Source organism: Microcaecilia unicolor, chromosome 11 (assembly GCF_901765095.1).
Source record: "Microcaecilia unicolor chromosome 11, aMicUni1.1, whole genome shotgun sequence".
Classification (NCBI taxonomy): domain Eukaryota; kingdom Metazoa; phylum Chordata; class Amphibia; order Gymnophiona; family Siphonopidae; genus Microcaecilia; species Microcaecilia unicolor.
Genome location: NC_044041.1, coordinates 24,216,499 through 24,243,883, shown reverse-complemented (window position 1 = coordinate 24,243,883; position 27,385 = coordinate 24,216,499). Strand labels below are relative to the sequence as shown.

The window sequence follows — 27,385 nt, the reverse complement described above, 5'->3', positions numbered from 1 at the left end:
CACTTTTAGAAAGCAAACTTTCCGCTTAAAGAGACCCCTCGCCTCCCACGTGGCAAGCAAACGAACTTGGTTCCGCTAATGCCAAAAGGACGGGGAAAGTGGTGAGACCCAATATTGCAAGATAGATTTCCAGGCAACCAGTGTAAGCTCACGGAAACCTCACAGTCCAGCCCAGCCACTGAAGTGACTGCTCTTGGAATCATCTGAAGCGATAAAATGCTGGATGCAAGCCCTTACATGCCTTTGTAAGAGGGCACCTTAATGTGTGTTAAATCGGCGTTTAACTTATGCACTAAGGGCATCGTTTACTAAGGCGCACTCACGTTTTTAATTGTGGGTGAGGTAAACATTAGAGACGTCCATAGGAATGCATTGGCATCTCTAACGTTTAGCGCGCCCACAATGTTAGCGTGCGCCAAAAACGTGAGTGCGCCTTCGTAAAAGACCCTCTAAGATAGTAGCGTGCAGACTGGCCTTATCACAACCTCAAAGATTTCAGTTTTATCCAAGGCCAGGCCAGATCCTAAAACTCTGCAGTAAGAAAATAGAGACAAAGTTTATATGAAAAATAAAAACCCATTTCATACCTTGTATAATGTACTTACTGGCCTGTAGAGAAGGTTAGATAAACTTAAATAAATAAACACTGTGACAATAAATATTATAGAGTTTCTGCAAATAATTCATACGTACTATGGAAGATAAGACTTCAATAAAACGGTAGAGATGGGGGATGCGTTTTCCCTGAGCAGCTTAATATTAAACAGCGATATTGGATAAAGAAGCAAGACCAGCAAGAATTACCCCTGAAGAATAATATATTTTGTGTGTGTGTTCTGAATGTATTTTCTGAGCTCTAAAGAACTTTGAGGTTTGGAGTTTTCAAGCAGCCTCATTTTCATGTTTACAAAAGGGCAAGTTCAGTAGTACTGGGATCATAAGTACATAAGTATTGCTGCACTGGGACAGACCAAAGTTTCATCAAGTCCAGCGTCCTGTTTCCAACAGTGGCCAATCCAGGTCACAAATAGCTTGCAAGATCCCCAAAAAGTTTAATACATTTTATGATGCTTTTCCCAGAAATAAGCGGTGGATTTTCCCCAAGTCAATGTAATAATGGTCTATGGACTTTTTCTTTAGGAAGCCGTCCAGACCTTTTTAAAACCCTGCTAAGCTAACCACCTTTACCACATTCTCTGGGAACGAATTCCAGAGTTTAATTACACATTGAGTGAAGAACAAAGTTTCTGCGAGTCATATTAAATTTACTACTTTGTAGCTTCATCGCATACCCCCTAGTCCTAGTATTTTTTTGAAAGAGTAAACAAACGATTCATGTCTACCCGTTCCGCTCCACTCATTATTTTATAGACCTCTTATCATATCTCCCCTCAGCCGTCTTTTCTCCAAGCTGAAGAGCCCTAGCCGCTTCAGCCTTTCCTCATAGGGAAGTCGTCCCATCCCCTTTATCATTTTCGTCGCCCTTCTCTGTACCTTTTATAATTCTGCTATATCTTTTTTGAGATGCGGCGACCAGAATTGCTCACAATATTCAGGTGCGGTCCCACCATGGACCGATACAAAGGCATTATGTCCTCACTTTTGTTTTCCATTCCTTTCCTAATAATACCTAACCCAGTCCTTGGGGAACCCAAAGCCAGTCTGGTTTTCCAGATATCCACAGTGAATATACAGGAGATAATTAGATTGTAAGCTCTATCAAGCAGGGACTCTCTCTTCATGTTCAAATGTACAGCGCTGCGTACGTCTAGTAGCGCTATAGAAATGATAAGTAGTAGTAGTATATTTGCATACAATGGAGAGAGACTGTGCATGTAAATAACTTGTTCCTGGCTCTTTTAGAATCTACACAAGTTCTAGTATCCAGACAGTATAAGCTTGAACATCAGCACACACAAGAAGCCTCTGTTCTTTTTCTGAAATTTACTTTATTGAATAAATATAGCTAATTTATTCAGTTTATACATTTCCAGAAGCTTGCTGCCCTCAGGCAAGAGACTGAAGTTCTGAAGGCTGCAGCTGGAGGAGAAGGTGGAGTTCAGAGAGAAGGGCTTTATGGAAGAGGTGGGAGAATTGGTCAACAGATGGAAGTAGTTTCAGAGGTGGAATGCCGTAAACAGACCAGTTCTCTTCAGGGGACCAGAGGAGCACATGCTCCCAAGGCAAGATGGAAGCATCTAGCTTGCAGGGGTCAGAAGAGAGCAAGAAGACCACCCACAAGCAAGGGGGTAAGGAGGAGGGACCAATAGGAACAGAGCCTGAGACCAGGTCACACAGGAGGTCATTGAGGGCAGTCTTTGATTGGAGAGCAAAGATAGCCAAAGCAATAAGGAAATAGCAGTAGGTAGACAAAGGACTCAAGTTCGGCTGAGAGACAGGGGAGGACTTTGCGGAACAAAAGACCACTAGGAGTAAAGCTTATACACTAAGCAAGGACGGTTGCAGTACGTATGGGACTACATTACTGACAATGCACTGCTCACATGACATGAAGTACTATAGCAGTAGAAATCCTAAGAAGTGAGAATAGCATTAACTGTGAGGCTACCGGGGCAGAAGATATCTTCTACATATTCATTGTGGATATCTTGAAAACCAGATAGGACTGGGTTAAGAAACCCTGGATCATGAGCTGGATCGCCCTATCAGACGTGGGCTGGCCGCTGGTAATGCTGTGAAGAGAGAGAGCCTCATTGTGATTCATTTGACAGCAATATCTTCGCCCGTGGCTGCCGCAATGTGCGGCATTAGCATGCCAATTCAGTTATGATCTCAGCCTCCTCCGAGTCGCCCACCATTGATTGGCTGCTGCACGCAGTGGTTGAATCCAGATCCATTTGCACACAGTGGCGTAGCCACAGGTGGGCCTGGGTGGGCAGGGGCCCGCCCACTTAGGGCTCAGGCCCACCCAACGGTAGCACACATTTAGCAGTAGCTGGTGGGGATCCCAAGATCCGCCAGCTGAAGACTTCCCCCTGATGGTAACGAAAACGCTACTCCCCACGATACCGGCACCTGCACATGCTCAGTTTTCAGCACATGCCTGCTGCAGACTTCCAAGGTGGAAAGAAGCGTTTTCTCACCAGCTGACATATTTTTTTGGCAGTGGGGGGGGGGGGGGGGGGAGAACACTTGTTGCCCACCCACTTCTTGCCCTGGCCCTCCCGCATGGCCACACGGTAAAATCAATCTTACTGCATGGCCATGATTTTTGCAGCCTTTTTACCCGCTGCGCTAAAAAGGGTCGCAGCGTGCAGCAAATATGACTATCGCAGGGCCCTTTTTACTGCAGCTTGGTAAAAGGGCCCCATAGTTAGAAATGGGGCTTGAAAATGTGATACGACAAAGTTCATGTATCCCTCCCGCTTTGTAACGCTAAAAATGATACATTATTAAACATAACCGCCAGAAAGCTAAGGGCTCCTTTTACTAAGCCGTGGCCAAAAGTGGCCTGTGGTAGTGTGGGCTCATGTTTTTGGCGCGCGCCGGGCCAGGTTTTACCGCATCTGGGGAAAAAGAGCTTTTTTTTTCAATGGGCCGGGAAAAGGGCCTGCGCTAGTGCGGTTGCATGTTTTTGGTGTGCGCCGGGCCAGTTACCGTGTCTGGGGAAAAGGGCTTTTTTTTCAACGGGCTGGGAAAAGTGCCTGCGCTAGTGCGGGCGCATGTTTTTGATGCGCGCCAGGCCAGTTACTGCATCTGGGGAAAAGGGCTTTTTTTTCCAATGGGCCAGGAAAAGGGGCGGTGGTGAAACCAGTGTGCGCATATTTATGGCCTGAACCTTTAATGACGCCCACTGATGCAGCTGTTAGGGCTCAAGTGCCACACACTCGGTGACCAGTCAGTGTGCGCCAACTGCTGAGTAACGCTAGAAATGCCATGAATGGAAACTGGACCGCATAAATAGTAGTCTTATCTTTGCCTGCTATTAACCAGCCAGCGCTGAATATTCGCTTAGCCGGTTAGGGGCTCCTTTTACTAAGCGGCAGTAAGCCCAACGTGGTCTTACCGCTTGCTATATCAGAGGTACAGCCAGGCTAACGTAGCAGCCTGGTGGTACTTCCCACCCCGGACGCGCTTCCTGGTTACCGCCGGGTTAGAATGGGAGCCCTTACCGCCACCTCAATGGATGGTGGTAAGGGCTCCCCCTCCTCCAAAATGGCCGCATGGCAAGTGCTTTACTTGCCGCCCGGCCATTTCCTGCAGGAAAGCAAGACTTTCCCTTTTACCAGCTGCAGTAAAAGTGGGCCTCAGCGCGTGTGTAAAACACGTGCCAACGCCAGCGCTGGCTCCCTCTTGTCGCAGCTTGGTAAAAGAGGCCCTAAGTTAGCGCCAGCCCCAAACCCCGGATATTCAATGCCGATTACCGGAAATAGCCCAGTATTGAATACCAGGGTTTAGGGCCAACCGCAGCACTTCTGTGGGCTGCTTCCCGCCGGCTGAATATCGGCTCCTTTCTCTCCAGTTGAAGAAAACGTGGCACTTGCAACAGATTTTGGTTAATTACCACAACAGAGTAACAAAATGTTTTTTAAACACGTTGAAGCATCTTGTTGTGTTTGCTCTTACTTTAGGACCAAAGATGACAGCAGTGGAGTGTATAGAGGGAATGGCTTCGGGCCTGTATGAGGAGCTGTTTGCTGCTATCGTCTCGCTCATCAATAGGTGAGATTCCCAGGTCACTGAGCCTGAGCAGTGTTCTAGTTCGGCGCTGAAGCCATATGAGACAAACACAGACAGGTCAATAGTTATACCTGAAGAGCAAAACAGCGAAGAAGACTAGAAAAATGATGAAAAAAGGACGACCTTACAGAAATCAATTTAAAAAAAAAAGTTTATTAATAATAAAAATTATTTTAAAAAAGGGTGAATCGGGACTCGACACAGCTGTGTTTCGGCCTATCAGGCCTGCATCAGGAGTCTTTTCACCATGCAGTGATTCTTGTTTTCGTTTGTGAGTAGTTATATTGAAAACTTGTGTCGAAGCTTCTGCTCGATCTATTTTTCGGATTTCTCGTTAAAGACATATCGTATTGGGAGTACAGCCAAGGCTATATCGATAAATTGTGCTCCTGTTGACGTCTCACAAACTACTCACAAATGAAAACAAGGATCTCTGCATGGTGAAAAGACTCCTGATGCAGGCCTGATAGGCCGAAACACAGCTGTGTCGAGTCTCGATTCACCCCTTTTTTAAAATAATTTTTATTAATAAACTTTTTTAGGTTATCAATAGAAATCAAACAAAATAAAACATGGAAAAGAAAATAAGATGATCCCTTTTTTATTGGACATAACTTAATACATTTCTTGATTAGCTTTCGAAGGTTGCCCTTCTTCGTCAGATCGGAAAGAAGCAAATGTGCTAGCTGACAGTGTATATAAGTGAAAACATTCAAGCATTACTATGACAGTAAAATAGATACCATTGGAGATTCTACATGGAATGTTGCTACTATTGGAGATTCTACATGGAATGTTGCTATTCCACTAGCAACATTCCATGTAGAAGGCTGCGCAGGCTTCTGTTTCTGTGAGTCTGACGTCCTGCACATACGTGCAGGACGTCAGACTCACAGAAGCAGAAGCAGAAGCCTGCGCGGCCACATTGGTGATCTGCAAGGGCCGACTTCTACATGGAATATTGCTAGTGGAATAACAACATTCCATGTAGAATCTATAGAAATCAAACAAAATAAAACACGGAAAAGAAAATAAGATGATACCTTTTTTATTGGACATAACTTAATACATTTCTTGATTAGCTTTCGAAGGTTGCCCTTCTTCGTCAGATCGGAAATAAGCAAATGTGCTAGCTGACAGTGTATATAAGTGAAAACATTCAAGCATTACTATGACATTCTGACAGGGTGGGAGGATGGGGGTGGGTAGGAGGTATGCATGGGGACATCAAAGCATATCATTGATATTCTAACAGGATCGGTGTGGATAGGTGAGGGGTGGGGTGATCAACAGAGACATAAAGCTTTATGGTTTATAATGAGTTAGAAAATCCAGATCCTTATTAAGTCCTGTTTGTTGTGTGTATTTCTCTGTTTATTACCCTCCTCTCACCTACCAACACCCATCCTGTTAGAATATCAATGAAATGCTTTGATGTCCGCATGCATACCCCCCACCCCACTCTGTCAGACTGTCAACGTAATGCTTTGATGTTTCTCTGATATATACTATCTGCTACCACATTTGCTTATTTCCGATCTGACGAAGAAGGGCAACCTTCGAAAGCTAATCAAGAAATGTATTAAGTTATGTCCAATAAAAAAGGTATCATCTTATTTTCTTTTCCATGTTTTATTTTGTTTGATTTCGATTGATAACCTTTAAGAGTGGACTAACACGGCTACCACACCTCTAAACTTTTTTAAAAATTGATTTCTATAAGGTCGTCCTTTTCTCATCATTTTTTTAGGCTTCTTCGCTGTTTTGCTCTTCATTTGTTTTCTGCGAAGACTGGTTTCTTCTGGGTTTTTTTTATATCAATAGTTATACCTGACAGCAAGTGTATTTTTAAACCTGGCCACGGCATTTTAAAATAACAAAATACATATATTCAATGCCGAGTGCTTGCCGGCAGCAGCTAAACACATTGCAGAATTTTGCTAGACTGAAATTAAACCACTCAACGATACGGAGAGCAATTGAATATCAGCAATATATGTACAGCTAAGTGCAATGCAATACCTTATCCCTGGCATGTCTGGATAGCACCAGAGTGTATGCAGGGAACTTTGGAAGCCAGTATCCATGTACTCCTAATTCTACCAACTTGCGCACTCAGGCTTAGCGCAAAAGGGCCCATTTTACTGCAGCGGGTAAAAGGGAAGTCTCTCTTTCCTGCAGGAAATGGCCATGTGGCAAGTAAAGCACTTGCCGCACAGCCATTTCGGGGGGAGCCCTTATCGCCACCCATTGAGGTGGCAGTAGGGGCTCCAGCGCTAACCTGGTGGTAATCGGGCAGCTCATGGCATCGCCCTATTTCTGCCGGGTACACTCCGGCGCTACAAAACTAAATATATTTTTGTAGTGCCGGATATGTTGAGCGAGCGGTAAGACCACTTTGGGCTTACTGCCGCTTAGGAAAAGTAGCCCAAAGTTGTGTGCACAAGTATTAGGATAACAGCGGTTGCACATAGAACTTAATAGCATAATTAGCTGTTAATTGGCATGAATGTATTGTATTTTTTGGTTGTTTTGTTATTTATTGTTTTTGTGTTTTGATTGTGCGTGTGTTCATGATACGTTGAAATCCTTCGCTCAGTGTGCAAAGAAAGCAAATAGAATGTTAGACATTATTAGGAAAGGAATGGAAAACAAAAGTGAGGACGTTTTCATGCCTTTGTATCGCTCCATGGTGCGACCGCACCTGGAATACTATGTGCAATTCTGGTCACTGCATTTCAAAAAAGATATAGTGGAATTAGAAAAGGTACAGAGAAGGGCAACAAAAATGATAAAGGGGATGGGACGATTTCCCTATGAGAAAAGGCTAAAGTGGCTAGGGCACTTCAGCTCAGAGAAAAGACGGCTTAGGGGGAGATATGATAGAGGTCTATAAAATAATGAGTGGAGTGGAACGGATAGACGTGAATTGCTTGTTTATTCTTTCAAAAATATACTAGGACTAGGGGGCACACAATGGAGCTACAAAGTAGTTAGACAGAGAAGGTTGTGCAGTAGCACTCTGTATGTGATTATCTCAGACGACGTAGCACAAGAGCCCGATAATGGTTTTTGAAATTGGCTATTATGCCCTGATCCATAGGTTGGATCGAGAGGTAGTGTTTGGTGGCAGGAAAACCACCTTGACGTTAGACAGCCTGACATCACTGTGTGCAGCACAATTATCACAAAGCAACAAAATCTGACGCTTTTGTGCCCGCATTCTAGTGTCTAACTTCTTTAGCCACTGCTTCCAAATTTCCCCAGTCATCCATGAATTTGCGTTAGCCTCGTATGACACAGGAAATCGCTTAACATTCTTGAAGCAACGGGGCTGTTTGCTCTTTCCAATGACGAGTGGCTCCAACTTCTCACTCCCATCCATATTGCAGCAAAGGAGGATCGTCAGTCGGTCCTTCGACATTTTACTTCCTGCAATTTCAGCTTGTTTGAATGCAAGTGTTCCACCAGGAATCGCTCGCCAGTAAAGACCGTTTTCATCAGCACTGAAAATGTCACGAGGTGCAAACTCGTTCAAGATGGTAAGAAGAACTGAAACAACCCAATTTTCAGCACCAAAGTCATCAGCGTCTTGTTTTTCACCATGCTGTTTCTTGAATTTTATGTTGTTCCTCTCCTTCCATCTTTCCAACCATCCAACAGTGGCTTTGAACTCAGTTAGTCCAAGACTTTCAGCTAGCTGATTAGCTTTCTCCATAAGCAGTGGACCACTGACAGGAAACTGTCTGCTCCTGACTTGAGAAAACCACCAAAGAAGAGCATCTTCTACATCCTCAGCTTTTCCCGCCCGTTTACGTTTCCTGTGTGGATTTGTATTGTTTTGCCAGTCTTCTAGAAGCTGATCTTTCTGCTTCAAGATACGCGAAATTTGACTGGGATTGACACCATATTCTTTAGCAATAGATGCTTGACTTTGTTTGTTTTCTAATTTTTTTAAGAACTTCTATTTGTTCAGCCAGTGTTAAAGTCTTATAGTTGCGCAATGACGACGAGGACTCCAGTGTACACTCTAAACAACTTTCTTTCGCTTATTCTGCCTGTGGCAGTTAACCAATGAGATTTCAAATTTATCGCCCCTTTGCCACGTGCCAATCAGCTTCCATATTTCGTGCGTGCGATTATGCGGAGTCTTTCCTGCAGAGGAGCGGTCTTAAACCATGCATATAAGTGAATCTTGCACTTATCAGTGGTGCGCTAAACCGAAGTTTGTCCCCATAGAAATTGGTGGCGCCAAAAATGGGACCAAAGTACGGCATACAGTTAAACAGAGCATGCGCTTATGCCGACGTGCACTTAAATGGAGTGCACTGTACACCTTTGATTCAAGCCCCTAAGTACAGATATAAAAATATACATTATAAATCACATTACAACCCATCAGTCCTTCAAAGCTGCTTTGAGATCATAATCCACCTTAAATAGTCATTATAATGTTCATATCTCAGGCGTTCTCTCAAAATACTTATCTGCTAGTGCAGAATGTCTCATGTCAGGAGAAACTGACTATGGCCTTCCAAATTGTAAGATGAGACAAACCTCTTGGTCTTTGAAATGGTAAAGCAAAAATGAATCTGAGTGTCAACAACTTTCAGTTAGCTGCCCGAAGGACTTCCTCACGATCCTAACTTGTGCTGAGAAATAAACTCAACACATCATCCTGGAAAATATCCCAAAAGTTTATCTTCTTGGAATAAAGCCTCAAATGGCTTCATGCTGCCAACAAAGATGCAGCTACATAGTTCTCAAACCAGCTGAATACCAGCTTAGCAGCTCAACTGTCCAGTGGTTCAAATTTCATTCACAACAGTTCAACGGCTCGACACAGTTCTGCGTTTCACCTTGTGGCGTCTTAGGAGCAGTTAACCTGCTAGTGTCAGGGCTGCTGAGAGACTGAACTGGGCCCGGGGCAGGACTAATGCTGTCAGGTTCCCCCAGGACTGCCGCTGCTGCCCTCCCCCCCGCATAGCCAAACACAAAAAGATTGGGAGGGGCGGAGCCCAAAGTGGAGGGGCACATTTTGCCCCACCTCTCTGCCCCCCACCGCAACTCCACATATCTTGGGAGGTGGGGATCCCCAAGCTGCACCAGCAGAAGCCTTCCTCCAGCACTGTTCGCCACATTTATTTATTTGTTGCATTTGTTGCCCACATTTTCCCACCTATTTGCAGGCTCAATCTGGCTTACATGGTACCGTGAATGTGTTTGTCAACTCCGGTAGAGAAACAAGTACAAAGTGATGTTATAGTTGAATGAGGTTCATATGTTACAGACACATTGTGAATCAGAGAAGGAGAATTATCGTATTTTTCGGACTATAAGACTCACTTTTTTCCCCCCAAATTTGGGAGGAAAATGGGGGGTGCGTCTTATAGTCCGAAGGTAGAGATTTGGCTGGCCGGCTGGCCGGCCGGCCGGCTGGCAGGCCGCCCGCCCGCCCTCCCTCCCTCCGAGTTCGGGATCGCCCTCCCCCCGGCCCTGTCACCACTTCTCCCTACTCACGCGATCTTCCCTGGTGGTCTAGTGACGTCGGGGCAGGAAAGAGCCCCCTCTTTCCTGACCAGCACGCTGCTCTCCATCCTCCTGTATGCAGCCTGACGGTCTCGGCGAGATTCAAAATGGCCGCCGAGACTTCAATTCTCGGTGGCCATTTTGAATCTCGCCGAGACCGTCAGGCAGCAATGCATACGGGAGGATGGAGAGCAGCGCGCTGGGCAGGAAAGAGGGGGCTCTTTCCTGCCCCGACGTCACTAGACCACCAGGGAAGATCGCGTGAGTAGGGAGAAGTGGTGACAGGGCCAGGGGGAGGGCCAGCCGGCCGGCCAGCCAAATCTCTAACTTCGGAGGTAACCCTGAGGGCGATCCCGAACTTGGAGGGAGGGATTCGGACAAGACGCACCGGAGCACCTAGGTTTTAGAGGAGGGAAAAGGCAAATTTTTTTTTTCCTATTTCCCTCCTCTAAAACCTAGGTGCGTCTTATGGTCCAGTGCGTCTTATAGTCCGAAAAATACGGTATGTAGTGTTCATTACGAGCTTTAGTTACATTGTGTTGCAGGGTTCAGGCACTTAAGTTGGGTCGGTAGGGTAAGCCTTATTGAACAGGTTGGTCTTTAGTACCTTCTGGAAGTTGAGGTGGTCATACGTTCTTTTCACAGCTTTTGGTAATGCATTCCACAGTTGTGTGCTTATGGAGGAGAAGCTGGATGCATAAGTTGATTTGTATTTGAGTCCTTTACAGCTTGGGTAGTGGAGATTTAAGTATGTACGTGTTGATACGACTGTGTTTCTGGTTGGTAGGTCTATGAGGTCGGTCATCTATCCCGGGGCTTCACCATAAATAACTTTGCCTTCCCTGCGGTGGAAAACAGTGCTGGAGGAAGGCTGATGCTGGTGGGGCTTGGGAACCCCCTGCTAGCCAAACCACAGGCCCCAAAGCCCTGTGTGCTCCTCCCCAGCCTCTATGGGGGACCTGGCGTTGGAATTTTCTCTCCTAATCCTATAGGGATACGATCACCCGGGTCCCATCAGGAGTAGGAGAAAGATGGGCCAAGCGCTGGGCCCGGGGGAATATTGCCTCCCCTCTTGGCGGCCCTGGCTAGTATTAGGATTTGTTCAGTGGCGTTTGAGTTAACGGCTCCTGAACACATGCTGAGACCACTTTTATTGCGGCAGTAGAATGGCCCTGTTTTCCATATTAATGACCATGCACTGATTTCTCCATTAGCGTTTGGCCATTAGAGCATGAGCACTTACTGATACCTATTTTCTAGGTGGTAAGGGTCATGCGCTAACCACATCCTCTTCAGTTAGCGCATAGCGATATATCTGCACCAATTGATTAACACAGTACACGCCTACTCTCTGCCCCTAACACTAAAAAATGATATCTGTTTTTTAGCATGTGGGAAGTGCATTCTGATCCCCAATCTACCACAGGACGCCTGAACGCGCCCTGCAGTAGTAGTTTTGTAACCTGCGGTAAGCACGCAATATTATTTACCACAGCTTAGTAAAGGGGCCCAGATGTGTTCCTTGGCTAGTTTTTGAGAGCTCAGATCAGAGTAGTGTCATGTTCCCTGCCTGCGCAAGGTATGGGCATCTGAAGAGATGGCAGCCATCTTGGATTTGGGCATATCCAGGAGAGGGCGGCCATCTCAGAGATGGGCGTCTTAGGAGGGGGTGGCCATCTTGGTGTTGGGCAGCCGCAGGAAGGAAGCCCATGTTTGGGCTTGAGGGCTTCTCCGTTTGGGCAGCCATCTTGAAGACAGCTGTGCATGTTTGGGCCTAATTCCTGCACTATTTAAAGCCAGTCCACCAGTCCTCCCACACCGGCTTCTATTCAGTTCTCTGGGTAGTTGCAGTGCTTCTGGTTTTTCTTCTGTTTGCTGCCTGGTATTGACCTTTGCCTGATCCTGGATTTTCTACTGTCTGCTGCCTGGTATTGACCACTGTTTGTGCCTGGACCTTCTTTGCCCACTGCCTGGTTGTGCCCCGTGGACTCTGTTCTGGATTCAGTTCTTCCTGCTGTTGGCTTCCCGCACCTGGGGGCTCAACCCCTGGGGAACGGAGGGAGACACGGGGGAACTCGGGGTTGGCCGACAGCTCGGTGGGAATTCTTCCTCCATCGGGCACAAGGGCTCACATCTCCACTTGGCGTGCCTGACAAGTACAGTGCACAAAAAAAAAACCCCGGCAATGCTAGAAAATATAAACACGTCATTTAAAAAAAAGCATTCCAGTCACAGAAGAGGAAAAGTGTTAGGAGAAGGGGAGAGGGCACAATAGATTATAAGCAGCAGAATTTTACGGCTCATAATTAGTTATAAAATCCAGGTCTTGGTTCAGTTTTATGTTCCAAAGTGTCATTCCTTTACATTAAGTGGACCAGTCAGTACCCTAGTACCTACTAAACTATATCTGCAGAATAAGAAATGTGAGCCATTTCCATGCAAAGTGTATAGTAATACTTATTAAATAACCACAGCTACTGTAAAAAGAGAACAGCAGGATTGTAAAAAAAAGGGCTGTACACATCATATTTTCTTTGAAATGCTAAAGATCTCCCCTGGATTCTATATACATGGCACTAAAATTGCATCCCAACTGTGGGTGCAATTACGAGATGTGCACGCAAATAAATTGGATAATCATTTAGGGCTAGATCTATATATGGCACCTGAAAATTCCACGCGGATAAAAAATATGCCTAGGCGTACTCTGTAAAATACGCCTACATTTTATAGAATAGGCTTAAATTTCCATGTGATATATAGAATAATGCCAAGCGCTTGTCCACACAACCAAATCGCACCATTTATGTCATGTTTTACTTGACATAAATCCTGATGCCTAGAAGGAAAGGGATCTTAGATTCTGTACAGGAAGAATTGTTCTAGTAGTGGGTGACAGAACCGACGTGGGATAGAACAATTCAAGACCTGACGGGGAGAAATGTTTCTGATGTTACGTGGGAGATCATTTGGCATCTAGTGACGACCGGATGGTGTGGTTTAATATTAAGACGCAGGAGGAGAAGGCCTATTCGAGATTGAAGGTCCTAGATTTCAAAAGAACTAACTTTGCTGAGATGGGGGAATTTCTCAGGGAAGAGTTAGTTGGATGGGAATAGCTGAAAGAAGTAGAACGTCAGTGGGCGAAACTGAAAGGAGCTATTCTAAAGGCAACAAACTTACGTTGTAAAATTACATAAAAGTAAGAGGAAAGAAGGCCGCTCTAGTTCTCGAACATAGTAGCTGGAAAGATAAGGGAAAAAAGGTTAGCCTTTATACATTACAAGATGACTCAGAAAGAGGAAGACAGGCAAAAATACCTAGAAAAGCTAGGAGAAGCTGGAAAAGCTGTCAGGAAAGCGACGAGGCAAAAAGAGGAAAAGATAGCCGATACGGTAAAATTAGGGGACAAGACATGTTTTAGGTATGTAAGCGACAGAAAGAAGTGCCATAATAGCATTGTGAGACTCAAGGCTGAGGGGGAGGAGTATGTAGAAGCTGATAAGGGTAAAACTGAACTTCTATTTCTGTTCAGTATTCACGGATGAAAGGCTAGGGGCGGGACTGCAGAGGACAAATGCTAATGAGGATGGATGTGTGGTAGACCAGGACTGATTCTCGGAACACTGTGTTCATGAGGAGCTGGCTAAACTAAAAGTAGACAAGGCGATGGGGCCTGATGGGATACATCCGAGGGTACTCATGGAACTCGGAGAAGTTCTGGCGGCTCCGCTGTCTGACCTGTTCAGTGCTTCCCTAGAATCTGGAGTGGTCCCAGAGGACTGGAGAAGGGCGGATGTGGTCCTTCTGCACAAGAACGGAAGCAAGGAGGAGGTTGTGAATTACAGATTGGTCAGTCTGACCTCGGTGGTGAGTAAACTAATGGAAATGCTTCTAAAGCGGAGGATTGTGAGGCTTCTCAAATCGAATGGACTGCAGGACCCGAGCCAGCATGGTTTCACTAGAGGCAGATCTTGTCAGGCAAATCTGATTGACTTCTTTGACTGGATGACCAAACAGTTGGACGTGGGAGGGGCTCTAGATGTGGTGTACTTAGATTTTAGCAAAGCCTTTGACAAGGTTCCGCACAGGTGAATGATAAGTAAACTGAATGCCCTCGGTAGGGGACCTAAAGTGACTGACTGGGTTAAAAACTAGTTAAACGGAATGTGACAGAGGATAGTGGTAAATGGAGTTTGCTCTGAGGTAAAGGATGTTACAAGTGGTGTACCTCAGGGGTCGGTCCTTGAGCCGGCTCGTTTTAACATCTTTGTGCGTGATATTACAGAAGGTCTGGTAAGGTTTGTCTTTTTGCAGATGATATCAAACTCTGTAATAAGTTAGACACCCCTGAGAGTATGGATAGCATAAGGAAGGATCTAGCGAAGCTTGAAGAATGGTCCAAAAATTGGCAACTAAGATTTAATGAGAAGAAATGCAGGGTCATGCACTTGGGTGACAAAAACCCGAAGGAATGGTACAGTTTAGGGGGTGAAGAGCTTTTGTGTATGAAAGAAGAGCGGGACTTGGGGGTGATTGTGTCTGATGACCTTAAGGTGACCAAACAAGGAGAAAAGGTGACACCTAAAGCCGGAAGGATGCTCGGATGAATAAGGAGAGGGATGACCAGTAGGGAAAAAAGGTGATAGTGCCCTTGTACAAGTCTCTGGTGAGTCCCCATTTAGAATACTGTGTGCAATTCTGGAGACCGCACTTACAGAAAGATACAAACAGGATGGAGTCGGTCCAGAGGGGCAGCTACAAAATTGGTCAGCAGTCTCGGTCAGAAAACATAGGGACAGGCTCATGAACCTCAACATGTATACGCTGGAAGAGAGGCGGGAGAGAGGGGATATGATAGAGATTTAAATATCTCGGTGGCGTTAACGTACAGGAGGCGAGCCTTTTTCAAATGAAGGAAAGCTCTGGAATGAGAGGGCATATGATGAAGTTGAGAGGAAATAGGCTTAGGACGAATCTGAGGAAATACTCTTTCACGGAAAGGGTGGTGGATGCATGGAATGGCCTCCCGGTGGAGGTCATGGAGATGAAGTCTGTGTCAGAGTTTAAGAAGGCATGGGACAGACACGTGGGACTTCTTAGGAAAAGGAGAAGTTAGTGGTTACTGAGGATGGGCAGACTGGATGGCATATGGCTCTTATCTGCCGTCATGTGTCTACGTTTCTATGTCTAAATTAGGTACACAGCAGATGTATTATATAACAATGCACATAGATTTTAGAAACGCCCACACCCCACCCATGACCGCGCCCCCTTTTCAACTATGCGACTTAGAATTTAGGCGCACCACATTACAGAATACGCTTAGCGAGTTGCGTGCGTAAATCTTAATTAATGGTAATTAGTGCTGATAATTGAAATTATCATCCAATTAACAGCACTGATTAGTTAACCAATTAATTTACAGACATTGTTATAGAATACGCTTCGATTTCCGCATGGAAATTTAAGGCACCATATTTAGAATCCCAAGGTTAACATTTATCATTAATTAGACTTGATATACCGCCTTTCAGCTAGACAACCAAAGCAGTTCCCAAAATCAAAATGAAATGAAACAGAAAGGAACTCCATCATATACAGGACAGAAACAAGAATGAAAGAGGAGAGAGAGAAAGAGAATGTTCTCTGCCATCTGTGGCCTACCACACTATCCCAGGGAGCTCTGGGTAAAGGCTAAGGAGAAAAGATACGTTTTTAATGCAGAGTGGAATTTAACATAGGACTTCTCCGCTTGAAGGCCGAGAGGAATGGAATTCCAGAGGGAAGGGGCTTGAAAGAAAAAAAAAGGCCGAACGCTGAGTAGGATAATGAGCTGTACTAACTACTTGATTTATTTTATTTTATTTGTTGCATTTGTATCCCACATTTTCCCACCTTTTTGCAGGCTCAATGTGGCTTACATGGTACCGTAAGCGGCGTTAACCAATTTCAGTATGAATAAATACAAGTTGCGATTAATATCAAGGTGATATTATGGTAGAGTGAGATACCTGTATGGTAAAGACAATTGGGGAGAACTTAGAGAGGGAAAGGAAGAGTTAGGATAAGTCCGTTATGATCTTTGGTTAAGTTGTGTCGCAGATGTCCAGGTTTTTTATGTTGGGTCGGTAGGTTATGCCCTTCTGAACAGTTCTGTTTTTAGTGCTTTCCCGAAATTCATGTGGCCGAGTGTGGTCGAGTACCAATTATTGATGTTAATTGGTACTCATTAAAGTTTGCGCACACATCTGGATGCACGCTATTCTATAAGGCACGGCGCCTAACTCCCATGGCGTGTATCTTTAAAAGAGGCATGGCCATGGGCATGCTGGGATTGTTCTAAAAAGTTGCATGCGGGATTGCAGAATAATGCCTAACTGCGCCTATCTTGGGTGCCTGAGAGGCTTGGGATCTGTGCTAAATGCTATTCTATATAAGACGCCCTCGCTTTTTATTTATTTATTTATCTATTAATTATTACAATCATCAAGCTAATAACTTGTACAGAAAAAGTAAACTATACAATATCAGCTCCTTCTGCAAACAAATAAGAACATAATTCTTCAATGAATAGTTACACTCAAGTCCTTAATTATTGATTCAAGATTAACATGAGTGGAAATTTTCAGGAAAATATAGAAACCTGTATCAGTTAAGTGTCCCATTTTATAAAGAGCTTTAAATTTGATGGTAATATTCCTTAGCTTTCCCTCAACTCCAAAGATCTTTTGGCTACCAGAAATTCCGTGAGTAGTAAATCTATTTCTTCGATTGATAGCGAATTATGCATTTGCATGGGTAACGCAAATAGAAGGTCGCAACAAGCTGAAGAACTCCTGGCTTAAGCAGTAAAAACTGCCTACGTCTTTTCTGAGTCTCTTTAGAAACATCCGGAAATATGCGTATTTTAAGACCCATAAATTCTTTATCTTGATTTTTAAAAACATTTTCATTATCCAAACTTTATCAAGAGTTAAAGCCAGAGTTGCCAATAAAGTGGAAGAAGTTACCAAATCAGAATCTGATAATTCCAAAATTACTGACACATCCAACGGAGGGTCAGATTGTTGTGCGGACACTTGGGTTCCTGTTGGCTTACTCGGGAGGTGGGAGAAAGGAGGAATTACTACTTCTTCCTTAGCTCCAAATATGTCTTTTATGTATCTGTTCAACATTTCCCTAGGAGTAACCGATGGAACTGTCGGAAAATTCAAAAATGTCAAGTTATTAGATCTCAGGGAATTTTCCAAAGACTCTATTTTCCTTTGCATGTTTCTATTCTCTTTTATTATAGTTACAGTGGGGGAAATAAGTATTTGATCCCTTGCTGATTTTGTAAGTTTGCCCACTGACAAAGACATGAGCAGCCCATAATTGAAGGGTAGGTTATTGGTAACAGTGAGAGATAGCACATCACAAATTAAATCCGGAAAATCACATTGTGGAAAGTATATGAATTTATTTGCATTCTGCAGAGGGAAATAAGTATTTAATCCCTCTGGCAAACAAGACCTAATACTTGGTGGCAAAACCCTTGTTGGCAAGCACAGCAGTCAGACGTCTTCTGTAGTTGATGATGAGGTTTGCACACATGTCAGGAGGAATTTTGGTCCACTCCTCTTTGCAGATCATCTCTAAATCATTAAGAGTTCTGGGCTGTCGCTTGGCAACTCGCAGCTTCAGCTCCCTCCATAAGTTTTCAATGGGATTAAGGTCTGGTGACTGGCTAGGCCACTCCATGATCCTAATGTGCTTCTTCCTGAGCCACTCCTTTGTTGCCTTGGCTGTATGTTTTGGGTCATTGTCGTGCTGGAAGACCCAGCCACGACCCATTTTTAAGGCCCTGGCGGAGGGAAGGAGGTTGTCACTCAGAATTGTACGATACATGGCCCCATCCATTCTCCCATTGATGCGGTGAAGTAGTCCTGTGCCCTTAGCAGAGAAACACCCCCAAAACATAACATTTCCACCTCCATGCTTGACAGTGGGGACGGTGTTCTTTGGGTCATAGGCAGCATTTCTCTTCCTCCAAACACGGCGAGTTGAGTTCATGCCAAAGAGCTCAATTTTTGTCTCATCTGACCACAGCACCTTCTCCCAATCACTCTCGGCATCATCCAGGTGTTCACTGGCAAACTTCAGACGGGCCGTCACATGTGCCTTCCGGAGCAGGGGGACCTTGCGGGCACTGCAGGATTGCAATCCATTATGTCGTAATGTGTTACCAATGGTTTTCGTGGTGACAGTGGTCCCAGCTGCCTTGAGATCATTGACAAGTTCCCCCCTTGTAGTTGTAGGCTGATTTCTAACCTTCCTCATTATCAAGGATACCCCACGAGGTGAGATTTTGCGTGGAGCCCCAGATCTTTGTCGATTGACAGTCATTTTGTACTTCTTCCATTTTCTTACTATGGCACCAACAGTTGTCTCCTTCTCGCCCAGCGTCTTACTGATGGTTTTGTAGCCCATTCCAGCCTTGTGCAGGTGTATGATCTTGTCCCTGACATCCTTAGACAGCTCCTTGCTCTTGGCCATTTTGTAGAGGTTAGAGTCTGACTGATTCACTGAGTCTGTGGACAGGTGTCTTTCATACAGGTGACCATTGCCGACAGCTGTCTGTCATGCAGGTAACGAGTTGATTTGGAGCATCTACCTGGTCTGTAGGGGCCAGATCTCTTACTGGTTGGTGGGGGATCAAATACTTATTTCCCTCTGCAGAATGCAAATAAATTCATATACTTTCCACAATGTGATTTTCCGGATTTAATTTGTGATGTGCTATCTCTCACTGTTACCAATAACCTACCCTTCAATTATGGGCTGCTCATGTCTTTGTCAGTGGGCAAACTTACAAAATCAGCAAGGGATCAAATACTTATTTCCCCCACTGTATGAGTTTCTTGAGTTTTGGCTAGATCTTTCTCCTGAGTTTCTACTTTCTCTGATAATTTCTTCATCTCCAAATTTTCTTACCCCTGGCTTCTATATAGCTCGCCTAGAGATCCGCTCTGAAATCCGGCCGGATTCTATGACAACGCGCGTAACAATCGGCTTGACAAGCTAATCAGCATTGATAACAGCACTTGATCAAGCAATAATGAACACTAATTGCCAATAATCAGAATTTATGTGCAGAACTTGCTAAGCATATTCTATAATGCACTGCGCCTAAATTCGAGCGTGCAAAGAAAAAAAGTGGTTATGGGTGGGGAAATGAGCATTCCAAAACTTAAAATGTGCAGTTATAGAATATTTTTTTTACTTTTATTTATTTTTTATTACATTTGAACCCCGCGCTTTTCCCACTCATGGCGGGCTCAATGCGGCGGGCAATGGAGGGTTAAGTGACTTGCCCAGAGTCACAAGGAGCTGCCTGGGCCAGGAATTGAACTCAGTTCCTCAGTTCCCCAGGACCAAAGTCCACCACCCTAACCACTAGGCCACTCCTCCACTGTTGCTGCTATTTGAGATTCTACATGGAATGTTGCTATTCCACTAGCAACATTCCATGTAGAAGTCGGCCCTTGCAGATCACCAATGTGGCCGCGCAGGCTTCTGCTTCTGTGAGTCTGACGTCCTGCACGTCAGACTCACAGAAACAGAAGCCTGCGCAGCCTTCTACATGGAATGTTGCTAGTGGAATAGCAACATTCCATGTAGAATCTCCAATAGTATCTATTTTATTTTTGTTACATTTGTACCCCGCGCTTTCCCACTCATGGCAGGCTCAATGTGGCTTACATGGGGCAATGGAGGGTTAAGTGACTTGCCCAGAGTCACAAGGAGCTGCCTGTGCCTGAAGTGGGAATCAAACTCAGTTCCTCAGTTCCCCAGGACCAAAGTCCACCACCCTAACCACTAGGCCACTCATCCCTGTGTGCCTAAATCTTTGCTTTCTCTTTTTTTTATTGTAGTTCTATTTCCTTTTCTTATTTCTATATATGGAATTTAGAGAATTTATATCGCAATGATAGGGTGGATCAGATTGGTGGAGGGGATAGCATTATGCTTAAGGGAGGGCCTTGAATAGACTAAAAATTGCACTTTGATAGTTTTCTCTTGAGTGGTATATTGAGTACTAATTTAACTTGAAACTAACTGTATAAAGATTTTGCCTTCAGTTTAGCCACCCATCTGTTAATCCCATTTGACTCTCTTCGACCCATCTTGTCCCCATCTACATATCTACACTTGGCCCCTCAGCCTCATAGAAAGTCTTAGCATCGTCAACAATGGCTGACCACACCACACACTAGAAAACTTTGACTGAACTGAACACTGCCAGTGTCTGACCGTAAACTGCTCTGTAACGTTCCAACATAACCCCCCTTCCTTTACTAGCCCGTTTTTACGGGCTCAACGGCTAGTTTATCATATTTCCAAGTTTACCTCATTTATTTTATTTGTTTATATTTGATCATTTTACTATTATGATAACAAAATTGTAAATTTTATGTTAAACTGGACCTGCTGTACTCCGCCTTGGATGAATCTGTTCATAAAGGCGGTTAATAAATGCCAATAAATAAATACATAAAAATAAATCTACGCACCAGGATTTACGCCATGTTTTCGTTGTTGTAAATGGACGCATGTAGTTTTAGGCGTTGGGATATCAACTAAGCGGATTCTATATGCTGTACCTAAATCTAGGTGCCGCTTAATACACTTGGGCAGAAATGTTTTCTGTACAGATATTTTAGGCATCATGTATAGAATCCCAACCCCCCCCCCCCCCCCATGTTTCAGAGCTTTTTATTGATAAGACGTTAAAAGCTTCTGCTCAGAGTGCTGCGGCAGCTAAGAAAGCCCACAGAATGTTGGATATTATTAGGAAAGGGATGGAAAACAAACATGAGGATGTTATAATGCCGTTGTATCGCTCCGTGGTGTGACCGCACCTCGAATATTGTGTCCAATTCTGGTCGCCACATCTCAAAAAAGATATAAAGGAATTGGAGAAGGTGCAGAGAAGGGCGACGAAAATGATAAAAGGGATGGAGCGACTTCCTTATGAGGAAAGACTGAGAAGGTTAGGGCTCTTCAGCTTGGAGAAAAGGCGGCTGAGGGGTGATATGCTAGAAGTCTACAAGGTAATGAGCGGAGTAGAGCGGACAGATGTGAAGCGTTTGTTTACACTTTCAAACAACAACAAAACCAGGGGACACAAGATGAAGCTAGAATATGGTAGATTTAAAACAAACAGGAGAGAAAGAATTAGGAGGGGGCGTTTCAAGATGGCCGCATATTGACCAGTAGAGAAGCGCTCGATGTTCTCGGGAGGATTATACCTTAAATTATGCCACATACCAAGCGGAAAGGCGTGGTGAAACGGCTTCCCTCGCCTCCTACGAACTCGACGCCAACACAGCCGAGAATTGAACGCTTCTTCTCTGGCTTCTCTCGGAATAATCAGGAGAGGGATCCCCTAGAGGAGTTAACCGGAGAAGCGGAAGCTTCACGGGGAGAGGAAGTCTCCTTGTCGCCACCGTTGTTGGTACTCCCTCCGTGCCCGGCGTCGCAGATAGCTCTGGAGAAGACGTACTCAGCCACCGGAAGTGTGGAGGAGAAAACGCAGTCTGAGGGAGCAGTGCTGTCGGAGGAGACGCCGGGAACTGAGACAAGTTCTCAAAGAAAATCTTCAGAGGTAAACCTAGGGATGATTTGGACTCTGTTGAAGAAAATAGAAGGGGCTTTGCAGACGACATCGGGTGAGGTACAAACTTTAAATGAAAAATTTGATGAGATGAAAAATGCAGTGGATATGGCGAAACAAGAATTTGCAGCAAAAACAACTAAACTAGAGAAAGAAATAGAACATTTACAAGACTTTAAAATAACAACAATTAAAGATAATACAGACTTAAGGCGAAAAATAGAACAAATAGATAATTATAATAGACGCCTGAACCTTCGCGTCCTGAATTTCCCTAAGCTCTTAGGAAGTTCCCCGTTGGATTTATTTAAAAGATACCTTAAAGAAAATTTAAAAATTCCTACAGACGTTATGCCTCCAATAAATAAAATTTATTACATTGAAAATTCCAGAGGGGAAGTGGGAAAGACGGGAACCGAGGGTGAAGGTCACATTGATCTAAATAATGTTTCACTTTTATTAGAACAATCTTTGGAAAATGTAACACAAAGAGCTACTCTTTTAGTATCGTTTGTGTTTGAGCAGGATTCCAATTCTATAATGAGACTATACTTCAGAAATGCAAAATCTCTTTTTGGAGGAGAGCGAGTGTGGATTTACCCCGATGTCACCAAACAAACTCAGCAAAAGAGAAAGGCATTTCTTGCTTTGAAAAAAGGGACATTGGAGGTTGGGGGTTCCTTTTTCTTAGCATACCCATGCAAATGTATTGTAAAGCTGGGATTAACAAAATATGTGTTTTATTCACCAGAACAGCTCAAGTAGAATGAGAGATATGCAACCTTGTTTAATTATAATAATATAAGATAAGTAATCTTCTCTTTTCATTAGCCCCACTGTATCATAGTTTGTGGTCTAAGGAAGCATGATAGTTTATTTTGTGGATTTTATTTATGCCTTTTGTAAAATATTTTGCTGTATTTCAATGACCTTTGTCGCTGTTTAAAAGGTTGAAATAAAGAAATATATTAAACAAAACAAACAGGAGAAAGTTTTTCTTTACTCAGTGTGTAGTTGGACTCTGGAACTTGTTGCCAAAAAATGTAGTGACAGCAGTTGGCATTGCTGAGTTTAAAGGGGGTTTGGACAGATTCCTGAGGGAAAAGTCCATTGAACATTATTAAAAATGATTATTTATTTGGGGGGGGGGGGGGTGCTGGGTTCTTGAAGCCTGGATTGGCCACTGTCGGAGACAGGATGCTGGGCTTGATGGACCCTTGGTCTTTTCCCAGTATGGCGGTGCTTATGTTACTACTACTACTATTTAGCATTTCTATAGCGCTACAAGGCATACACAGTGCTGCACAAACATAGAAGAAAGACAGTCCCTGCTCAAAGAGCTTACAATCTAATAGACAAAAAATAAATAAAGTAAGCAAATCAAATCAATTAATGTGAACGGGAAGGAAGAGAGGAGGGTAGGTGGAGGCGAGTGGTTACGAGTCAAAAGCAATGTTAAAGAGGTGGGCTTTCAGTCTAGATTTAAAGGTGGCCAAGGATGGGGCAAGACGTAGGGGCTCAGGAAGTTTATTCCAGGCGTAGGGTGCGCGAAGTCTGGAGTTGGCAGTAGTGGAGAAGGGAACAGATAAGATGGATTTATCCATGGAGCGGAGTGCACGGGAAGGGGTGTAGGGAAGGACGAGTGTGGAGAGATACTGGGGAGCAGCAGAGTGAGTACATTTATAGGTTAGTAGAAGTTTGAACAGGATGTGAAAACGGATAGGGAGCCAGTGAAGGGTCTTGAGGAGAGGGATAGTATGAGTAAAGCGACCCTGTTCTTATGTTCCCTCCTTATTGACCCTAACATTAAGGGACAGTGCTTTCAGTATAACACTTGTGCGGAGGAACAAGCTTTGCTATGAACTCCTGTACACATACCCAGAACTGCCTCTACGATATTTGTTTGCCAAGCTACTATCATGTTTTCGTTATTATGTTACCCAAGATCCTTCTGATATTACCAAATGTATATTTTCTTATATAATTCTTATATATTTCTTAAATATTTCTTACTATGTTTGTTTGTTAAAATACTATCATGTTTTATCATAACCATCTTACCCCAAATCCATCTGTTATTACTAAATGTATACTTTCTCATATATTTCCACTATTCATTATTTCCACATTGAGCCTGCAAAGAGGTGGGAAAATGTGGGATACAAATGCAATAAATAAATAAATTGGACATATTTGATACTATAACTCTTGCAACCCCTGATGCAGGCGCTGTGCTCTGAAATACGGCCCGTGTCAGGTCTCTGCTGGAAGATTGTTGTCTAAGTTGCATTATTAAAGGAACTTTTGTCCCGATTTTGAAGGCTCCTGGTGCTTTCTTTTCACCTTCAGATATTTTAGGCACCATATATAGAATCTCTACCCCCCCCCTCCCCCTACCCCCCCCCCCTCCCCACCTTAGTGCCAAATGTTTTTTGGCACCTATGTTTCAGTGCTGTTTATTGAATTCCTTCCTCTGTGCATTTTTCTTAAAGGGGAATGTGACCATAAATCAGTAAAAACCTAGTCCAAAAACAGATTTAAAATCTAGTGCAGGCAGACATCGATTCATCTGGGATTTAATTTGAAATTTGTTTACAGTTTCAATACATTATCTATCGACTGTTTCGATAGAAGGGTAATTTCTTCATATTTAATACCGTTTCTGAAGGAGCAGAAAAGGCTGAAGGAAGAAGGAGTTGACGTTAAAATGTCTTTTTCTCTTTCCATTACATTTTTAAAATGGGAGCAACAAAATGTGTGCATTCTGTATAATTAGCTTTCTGATGCAACCTACTTCAGGGAAATGAACAATCTTGCACCTCATAGCATCTATCAAGATGTAAAATACAACACATTTTAATGCTTTCAAGTAAAGCACGGATGACATTTGACAAGAAAATAGGAATGTGAGTGAGCTTTCAAAGGCTAAAATTCTTGTCTCAAAATGATGACTGTTAATTATTAAAGAGGATTAGGTGCCTTTCGATAGATTGTCAGGGCAACAGGAAGTTTTCTTAAATACTGCTTTGTTTCTTCTGAAGGATTTTCGGGGTGGTTCATTTTCAGCTGTCTTTTTTTTTTTTTTAGTTACATTTGTACCCTGCACTTTCCCACTCATGGCAGGCTCAATGCAGCTTACATATACAGGTACTTATTTGTACCTGGGGCAGTGGAGGGTTAAGTGACTTGCTCAGAGTCACAAGGAGCTGCCCGTGCCTGCAGTGGGAATTGAACTCAGTTCCTCAGGACCAAAGTCCACCACCCTAACCACTAGGCCACTCCTCCACTGTTGCTACTATTGGAGATTCTACATGGAATGTTGCTATTCCACTAGAAGTTGGCCCTTGCAGATCACCAATGTGGCCGCACAGGCTTCTGCGAGTCTGCGTGCAGGACGTCAGACTCACAGAAACAGAAGCCTGCGCAGCCTTCTACTTGGAATGTTGCTAGTGGAATAGCAACATTCCATGTAGAATCTCCAATAGTATCTATTTTATTTTTGTTACATTTGTACCCTGCGCTTTCCTACTCATGGCAGGCTCAATGCGGCTTACATGGGGCAATGGAGGGTTAAGTGACTTGCCCAGAGTCACAAGGAGCTGCCTGTGCCTGAAGTGGGAATTGAACTCAGTTCCTCAGTTTCCCAGGACCAAAGTCCACCACCCTAACCACTAGGCCACTCCTCCACTCCCAGTTTTCAGGTGGTTTTATGTTTGTTTGTTTTACACACTTATTTTAATAACACTTATGTGCGTGCATTAGGGCTTTTTAATTTGTGCAAATTGATTGCACACACATTCATTCATAGATTTACGTCTTTGTGATTGATTTTGTGCACATTAAAATTTTAAGACACCCAACGAACTGAATGTGCCTTAATGAATGTACATTTTTAACGTTTTCTGCCCTCACCCACTTGTGGGTTTGTTTTAATATGATTCTAGAGCAGCTTGTCATTTGCAGGGAGACCCTTGACAGGACAGTCTCCAAGGGCTCATTTTACTAAGCGGCGGTAAGCCCAATGTGGGCTTACCGTTCGCTACACAGGACGTACCGCCGGGCTACCACAGCAGCCCAGCGGTACTTCCCACCCCTTGTGCGCTGTCATTTCTGGCACTACAAAAATGTATTTATTTTTGCAGTGCTGGAGTGTACCCACCGGTAATCAGGCAGTGCCGCGCACTACCCGGCTACCGCCGGGTTAACGGAGCCCTTACCGCCCCCTTGAAGGGTGGTGGTAAGGACTCCTCCCCTCCCGAAATGGCTGCGCGGCAAATGCTTTACTTGCCGCCCGGCCATTTCCTGTAGGAAAGCGAGACTTCCCTTTCACCAGCTGCGGTAAAAGGGGGCCTCGGCGCAACTTAGTAAAAGGGGCCCCAAATTTCTGCTATTACTACTACTACTATTTAGCATTTCTATAGCGCTACAAGGCATACGCAGCGCTGCACAAACATAGAAGAAAGACAGTCCCTGCTCAAAGAGCTATGTAATAAAAGTATAGGACAATCAAGCCATTGTGACATCACTGATGAGGTTGGCTCTTATTGGTGGCCTGAGGCATTATGACATCACAATATTAGCTCTGGTTACAAGAGACTACTACTACTACTACTATTAAGCATTTCTATAGCGCTACAAGGCGTACGCAGCGCTGCACAAACATAGAAGAAAGACAGTCCCTGCTCAAAGAGCTTACAATCTAATAGACAAAAAATAAATAAAGTAAGCAAATCAAATCAATTAATGTGAACGGGAAGGAAGAGAGGAGGGTAGGTGGAGGCGAGTGGTTACAAGTGGTTACGAGTCAAAAGCAATGTTAAAGAGGTGGGCTTTCAGTCTAGATTTAAAGGTGGCCAAGGATGGGGCAAGACGTAGGGGCTCAGGAAGTTTATTCCAGGCGTAGGGTGCAGCGAGACAGAAGGCGCGAAGTCTGGAGTTGGCAGTAGTGGAGAAGGGAACAGATAAGAAGGATTTATCCATGGAGCGGAGTGCACGGGAAGGGGTGTAGGGAAGGACGAGTGTGGAGAGATACTGGGGAGCAGCAGAGTGAGTACATTTATAGGTTAGCAGAAGAAGTTTGAACAGGATGCGAAAACGGATAGGGAGCCAGTGAAGGGTCTTGAGGAGAGGGGTAGTATGAGTAAAGCGACCCTGGCGGAAGATGAGACGGGCAGCACAGTTTTGAACCGATTGGAGAGGGGAGAGGTGACTAAGTGGGAGGCCAGCAAGAAGCAGATTGCAGTAGTCTAAACGAGAGGTGACAAGGGTGTGGATGAGGGTTTTGGTAGAGTGCTTGGAAAGAAAGGGGCGGATTTTACGGATGTTGTAAAGAAAGAAACGACAGGTCTTGGCGGTCTGCTGGATATGAGCAGAGAAGGAGAGAGAAGAGTCAAAGATGACCCCAAGGTTTCGAGCTGAGGAGACAGGGAGAATGAGAGAGCCATCAACAGAAAAAGAAAACGGGGGGAGCGGGGAGGTGGGTTTGGGGGGGAAAAT

General features: G+C 44.2%; 1 protein-coding gene across 3 annotated transcripts in view; it reads left to right on the top strand.

Moving 5' to 3' along the window:
* The window catches only part of MYO18B (myosin XVIIIB), a 549,955-nt gene that overhangs the window by 182,627 nt on the left and 339,943 nt on the right, over positions 1-27,385 (top strand). For all 3 annotated transcript variants that reach the window (XM_030218025.1, XM_030218027.1, XM_030218024.1), the window contains exon 15: positions 4,593-4,683. In XM_030218025.1, coding sequence (XP_030073885.1) covers positions 4,593-4,683 — 91 coding nt within the window. The remainder of the gene's footprint in view (positions 1-4,592; positions 4,684-27,385) is intronic.